The sequence below is a fragment of the Sinocyclocheilus rhinocerous genome, unplaced genomic scaffold (genome assembly GCF_001515625.1).
Source record: "Sinocyclocheilus rhinocerous isolate Xijiao unplaced genomic scaffold, SAMN03320098_v1.1 scaffold5898, whole genome shotgun sequence".
NCBI lineage: Eukaryota > Metazoa > Chordata > Actinopteri > Cypriniformes > Cyprinidae > Sinocyclocheilus > Sinocyclocheilus rhinocerous.
Genome location: NW_015656642.1, coordinates 288,973 through 305,775, shown reverse-complemented (window position 1 = coordinate 305,775; position 16,803 = coordinate 288,973). Strand labels below are relative to the sequence as shown.

The following is a 16,803-nucleotide window of genomic DNA, read 5'->3' as shown; positions in this document are numbered from 1 at the left end:
TGATCTGAAACATTAAAGTGTGACAAACATGCAAAAAAATAAGAAATCAGGAAGGGGGCCAACACTTTTTCACACCACTGTATATATATATATATATATATATATATATATATATATATCTCAAATATAAGCTATGGTTTGGCTTGATTTGAACTTCAGTCCATTTTAAAACCTCTTAAGGTTATTTCAGGAAACAGTCATGATGGCACATTTAACACTAAATTTTCCATTATATGTAAATTCATGAAGGGTCCAGCGTACACACCATTTAATAAATCGGAAAATGTTTGTTTTTAGGATGAAACCCACACAGTATTGTATGCATGCGGCCCCAGAACTCCATCTCTGTTCTTCATTATCCCACAAAGCCAAACTAAACCCCATAAGACACATGCCTTTATTCAGTCTATTTTAAACCATTCTCTTCCTGTAACTCTGCTGTTGGCTGTCTATGTTATCTTGCTATGAAACAAAGCTCTTGGTTAATCAGTTGAGTTATGATTCTGAGGCACATCTTCCTGACAAAACGTCTGCTCCTTATTTTCGTTCCAGAGATTTTCCCAAAACAGCTCTGGCTGGAGCAGTCGGTTGGGAAAGTGCTGACAGCAGTGAAGCGGGCTGCTGCTAATGAAATCCAGGCCATTGCCTCATAGACTGAGAGCTGGAGCAGATCCAGAGACCTGTGAGTCATGAGAGGAGGAAGGTGCGGCACAAACTACACGTCTGCCTCCAGCACAGAATGTCATGACACCAACAAAACCCTCCAAAAAGAGTATATATGAGCATGAGGAACTTCTTAAAAGAAATCTTAAAGGAGCAGTATGTAATATTGATGGCTACTGGCTGAAACGGGTACTGCTGTCCAAATTGAAAATATCAGAGAGAGTCGTTTTTTCCCCGTGTCCTCCGCCTCAGACTCGATGCTCATGTGGGGGACACAACAGGAACGAGCATAACTGACAATGGGAGGTGACGAGCCTTATGCTGTAAGTTGATTTATCTGTGTTTTAATATTCATCTGGTCATTTTTCGATGGATGCTGTGATCTCTGATGCAGTTCATTTGCTTGCTTCCATGGCTGTATTACGCTGTGTTTTCCACTAACTGGCAACCCGAGGTGTCGAAATACTAAACTGGCAGTGGGCGGAGTCACACAGACCAGAACAAAAACAGACATTCCGACACGGAACACACATTTTAAAGTAGAATAACTGACTGTAGCATTGTTTTTCAGAGAAACAAGTATATGAACTTAGCATGTTTCCTGAATAACTGCAAACATATTTAGTTGCAAACATATGCAAACATATTTAGGTAGTTTTATGTTTTAGTACAGTCAAAAATGTACATACAGCACCCTTAAGAGTCTCCAAACAGAGTAATACAGATAAAATTAAAAACAAATTTTACTTGAAATAAATAAAACTATAGAAAACAACAGAAAAGTAAACATTTAATTTCAGCTAGTTGCCAACATTTCTTATTTTTTTTAACTAGTTTAAATTAAAATAACTAAGAATAAACAGACTAAAACTAATAAATAAATCCTAAAAATAAAATACAAAAACACAACAAAATTACTAAATATAAATTACTAAAAATAAATTGAAAACTGAAAATATAAAAAATAAATTAAATCAAAATATTAATAAAAACTATAATACACCACTGCTAAAATAACAGTGATATATAAAAAAGCCAAACTGAAGAAACTGAACCTACTTTACTTTAGAAACATTTCTATAGCAAGGGATATGAATAGGAATTAGAAATGAAGAAATAGGGAGAAAATAATAGTTTTAATCATAATCTGATCACAATCTAATCTGAATCATAAATTCAATGTTTGTACATTTATTTACACTTTTTATCAGTTTTAATTAATATTGGAAGAAAATAATATAGAAGCCAGTTATAACATACTTTTTTTTCTTACACACTGAATGCATTTAAGTGTACTGTCCTTTCACATGCAAATTTTTATTTTCAAAATAGCTTTTAAATGTATTTTTTCAAATATCAAAAATTATTATTTCATAAATATAATTTCGTTTTTGGGTCATACCACATGACATTTTAAAACATGAACTAACCTTGCCTTGTCATAAAGAGGTCAAACTCTAAATAAATATTGATATATATTTTTTATTAGATTTGTTATAGATTTGATTGATATTGGAAGCACTTTCTTTTCTTTTTCTTTTTTTAGGATAAAAGAATTAGAGAGTTAGTTGTTCCTGGTCTTCCATTAAAACACAATGGTCTTAAAACAGGCTTAATTTTCTTTATGCAAAGTACAATTACTTACTTCTTTCTTTTGTTTTTCGAGAGGCACACTTTAACCTGTCATGTTTATGATAGGTATCATGGGACTCACCCAAACGGAACGAAACCATTGTTTGGTGTCTGGATAACCTCATCAGTGATGTGGGACCACATTAATAAAAGAAGCAGCATCAAAGAACAAGAGGCTAAACAACTGAGAAGCAGGAAACCACATCAGACCTCTATCTGTCAACGGTCATCATATTCCTACAGAGTGGACAGGGATTTGTTCATCCAGCTGGATTCAGTGCAGGAATCACACCCACCTTCCTCAAAGATTTCGAGAATGAAAACGCAACTAACTTTCTACCAGGACGTAATGAAAGATCTCGAGATTAGTCCTCAGTTGGCTCGACGCCAGTCTCTGAGGATCATGGGAAATGAGGGTGAGGTGAGATCAGGAGAAGTTCCTGACTGGGACGCAGCAGCAGCAGTGGATTTGAGGCTCGATGTGTGTGACGCTCGGGTCGGCCCCTCTGTTGTGGAACTCTTCCTGCAATTGTTGGGAAACAATCTGGGATGAAAGAGAGGGGGAGGGGAGTTCCCAATGAGCTAAACCTCCGATTTTTAGAAAACCAACAACACCACGTAATGAGATGACATGGAGGGAGTTTTGCAGGCGAATCCTTGCCAACTATAAGAAAAAAAAAAAAAAGAGATCTGCACGTTCTCCAAACTCCAAGTTGAACTCTAAAAACCACTGATAATTCAGAAGCCACCACAACAAGCAACAAAACTACAGCCTCTTTCACACAGACAGAGATTCCGGAAAACACACTGATTTGTCGCGGGATGGTTTGATTTTGGTTCATTCACATTGCCAGAGATTTTCCGGAAATCTGTGCGTGCGTTCACACCATAAACTGTATAAAAACATGGACGTAGTGTCCGTGACGTCACCCGTAGATTTCCGAAGAGTGTTTTTGAAGCTCAAAGTGGGCGGAGTGGGCCGTCGCCATCTTGGCAGCGCGTCACCGCGCGTCACTCCCAGATAATTGAAAATGGGCAAAGAGGCGGGAGCTGGTTGCTGAAACCACACCCACCTAGCTCGACGGTGGTGACAGCAGCGGCAATCCACCTGTCACTCAAGTGGCCGCGCCCTTAATTATGCAGAACTTTAAGGCTTAATATAATGTAAACGGATAAGTTATAAAAAAATTCACCCCCCTCACAGTTGTCTTGAAGGGCAAAATTAGCTATAGACCAAAACCACTTTTTGTACCAGGCTGTAAAAAAAAATGTTCTGCTGTAAAGTTGGGCATTTTAACATGGGGAGTCCATGGGACTGACTCCCTTTTGGAGCCAGCCTCTAGCGGCCAGTCGATGAATTGCAGTTTTAGTCACTTCCGTGTTGGCTTCACGAGAGAGACCGGAAGGTTGCCGCTCGGTTTACACACATCCTGTAACAACCCTCTACATTGCGAGTAAATCACTCGCATATGTGACTAAATCTTCACTCTGGGCGACTAAATGATGTCTAATATTAGCCAATGGCTAATAAATTCTCAGATTTTACTCGCCAGTGTGTGAGTTGGAGGCTGAGTATATGATTAGCAGAGTTTTTTTTTTTTACAGGAACACTGAATGACCAAAAAAAGCACCAGCACCAGTCCTCTAAGTTCATGGTTACCAAGTTTTAATTCTAATTACTAAACTTCTATTATTAAATAATACTTGATTATCATATTATAATTAATGCTTGACTGCTTGACTGATATTAAGAGTGTACTTTCAGATATTTAAAAAGCTGTACCATTTTACAAACATTATATATGTTTGTAAAATGGCATAACTTTATTTATTTATATATATAAATATATATATGTCTAGTCTAGTATAGTATAGTATTTCAGTCTGGCAAGTAAACAAAAAAATGTACTAGCCAATGGCGATTCAATTGCCAAGGTGTCCGTAGAGGGTTGTGTAAAGATCCCATAAGGACACGTAACATTAGGATTGACGTGTAATGTGACGCGTTCCGTTCCACTAAAGCTGGCGAAGGATCTCAGCTTCAGCGCGGATAGTGAGGAGCTCCCTGATCGCTGCTTCATTACAGTTTGCACATATTTTTTCGGCGTGAACGTTGAACTGTCTTCAAAACACCTGGTAAAATAGTCGCACGTTAACGTGCGCCATCACTACGACACACCCTTTAACAGCATTGGTCCTGGCTTTTGTTCACACAGGGCTCATTCTGGGACTGATCCCGGGACGTGTTAGCGTTCACACAGAAGACACTCTGGCAGTTATCAGGGATCAACGCGCCGTGTGAAAGGGGCTTAAGAGTGTCCAAGACACAGATGAAAAGGAGAAATGTTGGTTTCGTGTGGTTTTAAAAAACATTTACACATCATTTTCAATAAATAAAAATAAAAAAGTTGATTTAATTCAATTTTATAAAAATTTCATGGGGGCGTAACCATAAACAAGAGAAAGATGAAAAGGAAATTGTTTGTTTCATGTGGTTTTAAACAAATTTATATAATTTTCTAATAATAATAATAATAGGTTTTCTAGTAATATATTTGAATAATATATTACGTAATATAATATTTTCGTTGCACTATGAATGCATTTGAGTACTTAATTTTAACTTAATCTAAAAGATGCTGTATGTAATTTTTTGACTGCACTAAAGCATAAAAACACCATAATACATTTGCAGATATTTAGGAAACATGTTAAGTTGACATACTTATTTCTGCAAAAAACAATGCAATGCAAAAAAAATCCTATTTTTTTCAAAAGGGTGCTTAACTGTTTGGAAGCAGATCTCTTAGAAGTGGTGAACGCCTCACTTCTTTCTGGGACTTTTCCAGACTCCCTGAAAACTGCAGTTGTTAAACCCCTTCTGAAAAAGAGCAATCTTGATAACACCATATTGAGCAACTATAGACCAATATCAAACCTTCCTTTTATAGGAAAGATTATTGAAAAGGTAGTCTTTAATCAGCTGAACAAATACTTAAACTCAAATGGATACCTGGACAATTTTCAATCTGGTTTCCGACCGCATCACAGCACAGAGACAGCGCTCATTAAGATAATAAATGATATTCGCTTAAATTCTGAATCTGGAAAAATATCAGTGCTGGTACTACTAGAACTCAGTGCTGCGTTTGACACTGTCGATCATAACATACTACTAGAGAGACTGGAAAACTGGGTCAGGCTTTCTGGGATGGTAATCAAATGATTCAGGTCATACTTAGAAGGGAGAGGTTATTATGTGAGTATAGGAGAGCATAAGTCTAAGTGGACGTCCATGACATGCGGAGTCCCACAAGGCTCAATTCTTGCACCGCTCTTGTTTAGCCTGTATATGCTCCCACTAAGTCAAATAATGAGAAAGAACCAAATCGCCTATCACAGCTATGCAGATGATACCCAGATTTACCTAGCCTTATCTCCAAATGACTACAGCCCCATTGACTCCCTCTGCCAATGCATTGATGAAATTAACAGTTGGATGTGCGAGAACTTTCTTCAGTTAAACAAGGAAAAAACTGAAGTCATTGCATTTGGAAACAAAGATGAAGTTCTCAAGGTGAATGCATACCTTGACTCTAGGGGTCTAACAACTAAAAATAAAGTCAGGAATCTTGGTGTGATTCTGGAGACAGACCTTAGTTTCAGTAGTCATGTCAAAGCAGTAACTAAATCAGCATACTATCATCTCAAAAACATTGCAAGAATTAGATGTTTTGTTTCCAGTCAAGACTTGGAGAAACTTGTTCATGCCTTTATCACCAGCAGGGTGGACTATTGTAATGGTCTCCTCACCGGCCTTCCCAAGAAGACCATTAGACAGCTGCAGCTCATCCAGAACGCTGCTGCCAGAATTCTGACTAGAACCAGAAAATCTGAGCATATTACACCAGTCCTCAGGTCCTTACACTGGCTTCCAGTTATATTTAGGATTGATTTTAAAGTACTTTTACTCGTTTATAAATCACTCAATGGCCTAGGACCTAAATACATAGCAGATATGTTCACTGAATATAAACCTAACAGACCACTCAGATCATTAGGATCAAGTCAGTTAGAAATACCAAGGGTTCACACAAAACAAGGGGAGTCTGCTTTTAGTTATTATGCCGCCCGCAGTTGGAATCAGCTTCCAGAAGAGATCAGATGTGCTAAAACATTAGTCACATTTAAATGCAGACTCAAAACTCATCTGTTTAGCTGTGCATTCATTGAATGAGCACTGTGCGATGTCCGAACTGATTGCACTATATTCTATGTATAATCGTTTTCTTAAATTCATTTTAAACCTCTTAAATCAATTTTTTAAATAATTTTCAAAGTTTTAAATTCCTTGTTTTATTGTTGTGATTATATAATATATATATATATATATATATATATATACACACATACACATATACATATACTTTAAATGTGTTATTGTAAGTTGGTCAAGCGCGACTGGCTCCTATTATTCTACGGCGTTTTTGTTTAGTTTTCAGCCCAAAATGGCGGCGGCACAGTCACGTCATGGGCGCAACTGTTGCTATGGAGCGTTCTATTGAGTTTCGCCTCTTGGGCTTCTATACTCTTTGGTAATACAGCCATCGGAGTTAGCAAACGAACTGGATCAGGCTTGTCGCCTTCCATTGTAAACTGTGCTTATTTAATTTTAATGCTATGGCCTTGTGTAGATATTTAAAGATGGCTATCTTTAAGCATGACTGTTGAAATGAAATGGTAATACTTTACAGTAAGAGTCCTTTTGTAATATTAATGATACTGCTTTTTAAAAAATAGTAAAGCGCTGTTTTAGTTTTCGTTTACCATTTTAAAAACTATCGGTTGATTAATCGGTATCGGCCAGTGTGGTCCAACCTAGCTATCGGTATCGGTAAAATCCACTATCGGTCGACCTCTAATTATAATAATTCATAACTTTGGAGACTTTTTCCTTCATCATCACAGTCTTTATAGAAAACAGTCCCGATGAGAAACGTTTCAGTCAGGGATTGAGGAAATGATCACTATTGTCCGTTTTACACAGACAAGCATATTGTCTTGTTGAAAATGTAAACATTAGTGGTTAATGAAGTACTTTTTCACTTTGCGTAAGAAATAGCATGATTAAGTGCAACCGTCCAGTGGTTTCACATCCTCTCAGCTAAACCCAGGGCGCCTCTTGACCGAAAAGCGAGGAAATTAAAACGTCTTTCTCCAAGTTTTTCCATAAACATCTGCTCCTTATTTCTGAGAGGATGTTGTTGTGAGAGAGGCGGGGGAGATGAAGCGGCAGAAAGCATTAATAATTCTTCAACACTTTCACAGAGACTCACTCGCGCTACTCTATAGATATATAAGGACTCTTAGTGATTAGTCATTTAGACAAGTTCACTTCATACAGGTTTAGTGTTTCTGGAATGACCTGAAGTGAAATATATATTCTATAACAGTTCAGTTTTACTCACCCTCGTGTCTTTCTAAAGTATGACGTTCTTACTTCGTAAATATCGTCACACTGCTAGTTTACATACAATGAAAGTGAATGGAGACCGGGGCTGTCAAACTACAAAAAAAAAAAATGCCCATATAACTTGTATAGTCTAAGCCTTCTAAACTTTGTAGCATATTTGCCATAGTAAACGTCATATGGACTATTTCTTATGACAGGTTTATGGTGCACTTTTTTTTTTTTTTTGGACATTGACAGCTCCAGTCCCCATCCACTTTCATTGTATGCGGGGTGGGGTGAACTGTCCCTTTAAATGTCTTGCTCAAAGGCCCAATCCTGGTGTCGGGACACTTTTTCATCAGACTTTTTGTAGTTTGAACCTACAATCTTTCAGTCAGCAGCCCACATTCCTGTCCAATAACAGGACCCAACACAACCAGATACAACAGAAATTAAAATTTAAAGCCCAAAATCTTCATATTTCAGTAATCTTCAATAAATCAGTAAAACAAACGAACTGCTGAAATTATTTACATGGAATAAAACAAAATAGCACATTTAAACATGCATACATACATATATTTTTTAAGTGTACGTTTATGTTGTACTTTCCCCATTTACTCCCAAACAAACGCATACATACTAAACGAGTTTCTCACCTGAATCTGGGGGAATCCTTGAGACATTCCTCGAAATCCACAGCAATCTTCATGTTGACTTGATCAGGTTTATAAACACAGATTAAAGGGCTAGCAGGCTAGCATTAGCTCCTGTAAAAACAGAAAGAGCGCAAACTTCTGCTCAAATCACTCCAGAATCCCGGATGAACTCCACACATGAGAGATGCGGCGCCAAATGGGTTTTAGAAATGGGTTTAAAAGGTGTAACGGTTAGTTCCTCCAGCATTAGCGAGCGGACTGACCTGATGAGTGGAGGCTACGTCTCGAAACCCAGTGCGCTGACTATCCAGACTGCACTTTTGCCCACGAGTTTCGTCCTGAAGAACAGAAATGGAATAATCCTGAGTGGAATGAAAATTTCCATGGCTCTTTAGGTTATAAAATGGGCGGGACTTACTTTTAGCCAGTCAGTTAACTTCGCCTGTCAATCATTTTGAGCGTTAACGTTTCCTGGCATCGGGTTGGCTGACGTGTCTTTCTAAGGCGGTGCTTTGTAGAAAGGGGGTGTGGTTATACGACTGAAGTAGTTTACTGCATCTTATTATTATTATTATTAATTATTATTATTATCCAGGTTTTTACTCGACGCCGTGCAATTCGGTGTCATTTTTCAGACAGTTTAGTGTCCAGCGGTTAGCGATGTTACTTTTCTCAGCGCTGGACCAATCACAGACGTTTGCGATTAGTGCGTACATTTTTTTCTTTAGAGATTGTGGTTGGACCTCCATTTTAGGCATCACTCATTGAATGTAGCATATTTAAATAATTTTACTTTTTAGTGTGCAGATGTGTTCAGTAAGATAAAAATAGTCTTGAGATTTGAATGCGGCTCAATGGCGGTTCGGTTGTTTGAGCCCTCGAGCGCCCCCTGGAGGAAAGCAAGCTTCGTGTCTCATAGCAACGGTGACTTCCGCCGCCCGAGAGACTGCAGACACGGCCAGTGAATCCAGTCCTCTCGTCCCCTCTTTCCAAAACCTCTCTGACACGCTACACCACATAGTACGCAATTTCGGAGCAGCATCAAAGATTGCAGATTAGCTCGATATAAATATACACTTGTGAAATGCGTGAAGTAAATACACTGGATTTGGTTTCGGGGAGCTATCGAAGAACTCCAGGATCCGGGTTTGAGGAGAGGTTCCCTCCCGCGGTTATTCAGTGAAAGGACTGATGCAGTTTCGCGCTTTAAAAATCATTCATGGACATCGACCACGCAAATATATATATTTCTGTGCTTTTTACATGTATTTTTAAAGCTTAAAAAGTTCATTCTTCCCAGTGAATTCAATGTATGGGTCGAGTTTGTGTTCGTTGCATTTATTTATTTTATTTGTTTGTGAATTGCGTCCATCTAGTGGTTGATTTCTGACATGCGCTTTGCTTGAGGCGAGTCACGTGTGCTTCAGAACTCTTGCTGTACGTTTACTGTACATACTCAAATCTAGTAATACCGTCTAAAAAACTGTTTTCAGTTACGCTTATTACTGTAAAATAATTTTTATTTTGGGGGCTCTGCCAGTGTAAAAAGACCCGCTTACATAAAAGGGTGATTGGGACATAAGGTCAAATGGGACAGTATAACTATACAGAATGTATTTTTTATACATAACCTAATGAGTGAAAATAAAACCTTTTTTTGTTTTTTGCTGAGCCCTAGCTGTAAGACCACATAATTAAAACGGGATGCCCTCATTGGTGTGACATCATGTAGGTGGGCGGGGCATCAAACAGGAAGTTGACCCTGAAACGCATGAACTGAGGACAATGACATAAGCTTTTGCTAGTTTTCATAATAAGGTCCTAAAATTCTCATAGCTACTATATTATACAAACTTTTGATGGAATAAGGTAAAATGGGACAGAATAACTATACAGAATTTATTTTCTCACCTAAAATAAAACCTTTTTTTGTTTTTTGCTGAGCCCTAGCTGTAAGACCACATAATTAAAACGGGATGCCCTCATTGGTGTGACATCATGTAGGTGGGCGGGGCATCAAACAGGAAGTTGACCCTGAAACGCATGAACTGAGGGCAATGACATAAGCTTTTGCTAGTTTTCATAATAAGGTCCTAAAAGTGTCATAGCTACTATAATATACAAACTTTTGATGCAAACATAAATATGATGCACTACTTCTACAAAATCAGTAAAGAAATGTGCTAATATCATGTTTCTATTTTCAGAATTGGGTTGTTTTTATTTTGTCCTGTGTTTGGGTGGATGGGACAGCATACTTTTGGGTGATTGGGGCAGTGCTTAAAGGCTCTGCTAATTAAGAAGATTGACCTTGTAACAGAGAACCATTGTATATGCTCTGTATGCCCTAAATCAGTGGTTTCCAACCTTTTTATTTATGCAAGCCCTAATCAACCACAAAAATATTCACAAACTAGCTAGATTTAGCTAAAAAAATAATTCTGAATTAGAAGCATTATAGATAAACGTTTTTTTTTGTTTTTTTACCGATTTTGTTGCAGTAATAAACCATATTCATGTTTCTGTTAAAGGTTTGTGCTGCAGGTTAAATGTGTTAATTGGTGATGGGGCCACCCAACATATTTTATATATATATATATATTTTTTTTTTTTCTTGTCTATTTGATTTTTAAACGTTTTCAATGACTTTTGGACTTCAAGCCGTCTTTTACCTCAGTTGCATGTGTTGTAACGTGTTGTATGAATTGTGGATGGATTTATGAACTGAGAAATACAGTTGAACAGAAATAAGCATGGACTATTTTAAATGCTGATGAACAGAAAAGGAAATATTGCATATACAATTATATCAAAGCATGAACTAACTTGTGCAATTCAGTAAATATTCTTACACTACCCTAAATCAATGAAAAGATGTGCTGTCCCAATCAGCCAAACGTTACCCAAAAAACATTTTTTGGCTCAGTTTACAGAAAAGTGTACGTCACACATCCTTTCATTATAATATAACATAGTTTCCTCCTCAAATGGGTCGTTAACATCTTCAGCATTACAGAAATCTCACACTCAAAGCACATATGATCTCTCACACCAGTGTGTATCTTCTGATGAACTTTTAAACTCTGCAGCAGTGAAAAACTCTTTCCACATAAAGAACATGAATGTGTTTCTCCTTTGAATGAACTTTAGGTGATTCTTCAGGCCTGTTTACAGAAAAGTGTACGTCACGCATCCTTTCATTATAATAATATAACATTGTCTCCTCCTCAAATGAGTAGTTAACATCTTCAGTATTACAGAAATGTATCATGTGCTGGGCTGATGTTTTTAATTTATGGCAAGAAACCTTGCACAAGGCGGAAATTCAAAAACTGTCCCAATCACCCTTAAAACTGTTATGTAACTAGCGCACAAACCAGGATGATAAAGCTCGGTTTATTAAAAGCACGTGCTGAAAAGGGCCGTTCATACCAACGATAACAATAAAGTTTTCATAAAGGTTTTAATCATACAGTAATACCAGAAAATTGGCGTAAAATTACTGGACCGATTTTACCGGTAAATACAAAAAGCACCGTTTTCAGAATACCGGTAAATTCTGACATCATTAACGGGAAATGACCTCTAAACGGCTGCGCCTCCCGGTACTGTGTTTGTAAACGCGGTCAGTGTTTTTGTTGGTTTTCATTTTTGTGTCAAACGTTAACGTTTATTAACAATTTTGGCCCAGACAGGGTCGTTTCTAGCTATTTTGACGCTCTTGGCGAAATCTCTGATTTATCCAATTTATTCATGAATTTTAATTTCGGCATGTTTTTTTCCACCAGAGGCTGTGCAATGTTGTGGCATCTTGAAACGAATTGATTTTTTATTGTGAGTGACGACACACTGACCGCTCCAAGATGGCGGCGCGTCGACATTTTAAACTCGAACACGAAAACAGTTATCAGTTGATGGTGTGATATGAACGAGCCTTTTAATAACAGTATAAGCTGCTATGTTGTCACTTCGATGACAGTATTGGCAGTTTTAATGTAGTAATGTCACGTAATTATATCACGGTATTTTCTGTAAGAGTATGTCACTTTCTTTACTTAAAAACAAATTCAAAGAACAAGTTCATACCAACATTTTAATGACTGACAAATATGCACATTTTCATTTGAAGAACACGCACATTTATATTTAGGAAAAGAAAAAAAATCTTGTGGAGGAATAAAATGAACAGAAATTGTCAAATTACTCAAAACGCACGAAGCAAAAAAACTAAGTTCAACAATGATGAAAATCAAAGCACTTGTGCTTGAGAATGTACAAATGTAGGATTAAACTATATCTGACATGACCGTATGAACGTGTGCAATCCATGTCGATGACTGATGGGACACTGCAGGACCAAACCAGACCTTTCAATTTGTTTCATTAAAAATTGGTACCAATTAAGAAATAAGTGCTTTTCTGTTCAATGTGTCCAGCACTGTTTTTGAAAGACTACAAGAACTCAACACATTTCCTGACATCCTTCAGTCAAGGGCAGGCCATGTGAATGATGGGAACAGCTCAGAAACAGATCTCAAACTGATTGTACAAGAGAATAAACACAGTAGCCAGAAAAGGGTCTAATATGCATCCAGGCAGAAACAGTGTTGCATTGAAGAACTGTTTCCAAAAAACAATGCTGTGTCAGTATTTGGGTGAATTTTGTAAAACCTGTCAAGAACTTTTTATTATTATTATTTTTTTTTATTTTTTTTCAGTAAATCAAAAGAACAAAAAATATATATAATTTGGTCATTTCATAAAAATTTAGCACAACTTAAGTAAATATAGTTAATAACAAATAATGTTTTTAAATATTTCATTTTCATTAATGTAATGCATCTGGATGTTTTATTTGAGATAGTACATTTTATTCTCAATTATATTACAGTAAAGAGTTTTTTTGCATTTTGGTAATTAGTCAGAATTATTATTATTATTTTTGCATTTTGGTAATGAGTCATATTTTTATTTTTCATTACAGAGCCAGAATATATTTTTGACTTTTTATTTTTTTGCATTACTGTAACAAGCCTGAATATTTTTATTTAATAAAAATAGTCAAGCGTTTATATATAATAATAATAATTCTCTCAAAAAAAGATATTATTTTGCACTACAGTAATGAGTCGTTTTTTTTTTCAGCATTCACCCATTTAGCTTTTTTTTTTATTTTATTTTTTTAAATACAACCTACATACAGTATATTGTGTGTGAGTTTCTATGACTAAACTGATAAACCAGAATAACGATAGCAATTTTAGAGGTCAAATTGCTGGATCAATATATCAAAATGATAATTTTTTTCTTTTATTTGGTACTGCAGGGCAATTATATTCTTCAGCAATCACAGAAAGAAATAACCTCATTATAATGGCATTTAGGAAATAAAAGGCAATCAAAACAAACAAAGCTCAATAAGGATGCCAAGTCAAAATCCATCAGAACTGTTCAGCATCTATTAAACCTTCTGCAGTTTCGGAAAAGCAACAGAGACAACCAAAGGGTTCAGTCGAGTGATCAGTAGGTTCATATCTAGTTATGTAATACTCGCCTGTTAATCATACACAGGGCAGATACTCTTAGTGCCAATGTAGTTAAACATGGTTTTCAGAAGCCATGCATACAGTAGAGCTCATGTGAGCGGTGTGTGTCAAAGCCCAAGACCACATCAGTCCCCCATTACCAGTGCATACTAAACCACCTGCCTGCTCAGATCGCATTAAACTCAATTACTTAAAGAGTTGGGAAATCAGAGAAAGCGTACGGTTCATTGTGGAAGTCAGCGGTCAGCGAGTCGTGACGGGGTGTAGGACTCAAGCACACTTCTCAGCGGCCTCCCACGCTCTCGCCACAGGAAGAGGGTGGACTCCAGGCCTGGACCTGTTTGATAACGGTCTCGTTTCTTAGCGTGACGACAATAAAAGTTTGGCAAATAAGGGAGCTGGACGATATGCGTGGCATTGTGGTGTCGGTGGGAAACACGGGGTGGAGGGGAATCCTGGAGCTGAACCGGTGACGACACTGCGCCTTCCAGACGTTCATGGGACAAGGCAGGAGTTGATGGACAAAATCTCGACATCCTTATGAATCCAAGGAATCAGCTGTAATAGATGGATGATGAGACGGTTTAATTTATTTCAAAACATTATTATAATTATTATTATTTCAAAACATTATTATTATTATTATTTTTTACATTTCTAAAGAAAAAACTGGGTATATATATATATATATATATATATATATATATATATATTATACTACCTTAATATATTAAACACACACACACTGCCTTTCAACAGTTTGGGGAAGTGTGACAAACATGCAAAAAAATAAGAAATCAGGAAGGGGGCCAACACTTTTTCACACCACTGTATATATATTTAGAATGTGATTTAATCCTTTGTTGGCACTGGAACTCCGTGTTTGACCACCACAAAACAGAACTAGAAACTTCCTTCCATCCATCCATCCATCAATCTTATTATTATTAATATTATTATTATTATTAAATTAATTGAAATGATTCAAAGATCATAAATGCAATGAAAAATAAATTTGATACTTTTTTGTGATCAATAAATTGTTCATAATTTAAATTGGCCTAATATTCATCAAATATGATACATAAAAAATATATAACAAAAATTAACATTTTGTCTGAAGGTTCAATAGACAGTTTGATAAAAAAAAATAAAAAAAACACTATTTACTATTATTTCATATGTCAAGCTCTCCAGGGTCAGACAGGGTTAATATGTCGGCTTAAAAATGTATTCAAATCACTAACCCCAAAAACAAGCAATAGCAATAGTGATGGCTTGACTTATCAAGCTCCGCTAACAAGCAGAGTTTCTGCTCTATTTTGAAGTATTCTGTCCTGAATTGATCTTGAGAGAGCATCTGGAAACCCTTCCAGCATCTCAGGGGACCTCTAGTGATCAACAGACCGTGCTCGAAGACTCTTGTTGCAACGAAGTAAAAAATCTTCACACTCGATCGATGCATCATAGTCCTCCCAGAGCATGTGGAAGTTTCTTTTCAACATTACTCTTGGTTAAGACTTACCATTTTAAGCAACTATCCAAACTACATGTGTCGTACAATGCAGATCAATAGTGTTATTCACATATGACTGGCAAGACCTAATTTTTGTCTTCATTTACCGTCTTGTGGGGGGTCAACGGTGATGTCCTCGGTCTCTGTGTCGTCCTTCATCTCTTCATCCTCATCTTCCTCCTCTTCCAGCTCACTGGCGATGAGTTGTCGGGCTAGTTTAATGTTCATACCTTCATTATAATGCATCTTCCTCATCATCTGAAACTGCTTCTTTCTGGCTGAGGAAAGACGAAACACAACCAGCTCTAAACACGAGAATCCACTGATTCAGTCGATAAACATCAAGTCGAACCTTCGTTCTTGTTCAACAAAAAGCCGACGGAAAGCAGTACTACATCAGTACATCAAACTGAATACTGCATGTGTGGTTTTAGTTCACATTAGCATATACGCTCGCAACCCTGTTATCAAAATTATAAAACCCTTAAATTAACAAAGAGATTCAAATCTTTTTAAAATGATATTTAAAAATAGCTGAAAGAATTAAATAAATAAAACAATGCAGGGTTGCAAATTTAGCTAGCTAGTATAGAGCAAAATGTTGATTTATGTTTATCTATTTATTTAAATTGAGTTTGAAAATGCACAAATCATGTGGTTGTGCACATAATGGACCCCTTTATATTACTAAACATTGCTTTTTTGGTAATTAACAGAGAGCATAAGAGCATTTTTTAAAGACTTTTTTTAATTAATACAATTATTTGAGTTTTTTTTTTTTTTTGGCCTACAACTTTATTGTAAGCAAAGTTCACTTTATTAAGAAATATGTGTCATGCTGTACTTGCTATTGTTTTATTTAAATGTGCTTATTTATTTGTTATATATTTGATTATATATGTCCAATATGTAATGTTTTAAATAAAGGAGAGCATTCAACAGGATATTAGTGTCTGCTGTGGTATTAAAATGATCATCAAGAATTAGGGATGCACCGATACTGGTATCGGTATCGGGCCCGATACTGAGCTCCTGTACTCGTACTCGTTAAAATGCCCCGATACCAAACGCCGATACCACACAGCATGTGATAAGCGCCATATTCAAACAAAGAAACACCGACAACAGAACAACAGACAGCAGAAAAGAGTTAAGGGTAAGCGCGCGGAGTGGATTGAGCGCGCGGCGGCGCAGATGCGCGAGCTTGTCGAGTGAATATATCTTTCTCACAGAGAAAGTTCGTAAAAGTTTGTAGTTCGGTCGGATATACGTCAAAAACAAGTAAGTAAAACAATGCACAAGTTACTTAATGGTAGAGAGAGAGCGAGAGAGAGA

General features: G+C 36.8%; 2 protein-coding genes across 3 annotated transcripts in view; both read right to left on the bottom strand.

Annotated features, from left to right (window-relative positions):
• The window catches only part of acap2b (ArfGAP with coiled-coil, ankyrin repeat and PH domains 2b), a 27,278-nt gene extending 18,533 nt beyond the window's left edge, over window positions 1–8,745 (bottom strand). Inside the window, exons 1-2 of one of the 2 annotated variants that reach the window (XM_016528567.1) lie at window positions 8,670–8,745; window positions 8,407–8,517 (exon numbers count right to left, since the gene is read on the bottom strand). In XM_016528567.1, coding sequence (XP_016384053.1) covers window positions 8,407–8,459 — 53 coding nt within the window. In that variant the 5' untranslated portion in view covers window positions 8,460–8,517; window positions 8,670–8,745. Of the gene's footprint in view, window positions 1–8,406 lie in introns of both variants that reach the window. The other variant, XM_016528565.1, reaches the window with a different exon arrangement.
• A 4,961-nt stretch (window positions 8,746–13,706) lies between these two features.
• LOC107720739 (protein phosphatase inhibitor 2-like) overlaps window positions 13,707–16,803 on the bottom strand; it is a 19,263-nt gene continuing 16,166 nt past the window's right edge. The window contains exons 5-6 of the mRNA XM_016528563.1: window positions 15,576–15,746; window positions 13,707–14,510 (exon numbers count right to left, since the gene is read on the bottom strand). Of these exons, the coding sequence (XP_016384049.1) occupies window positions 14,491–14,510; window positions 15,576–15,746 (191 nt within the window). The 3' untranslated portion in view covers window positions 13,707–14,490. The remainder of the gene's footprint in view (window positions 14,511–15,575; window positions 15,747–16,803) is intronic.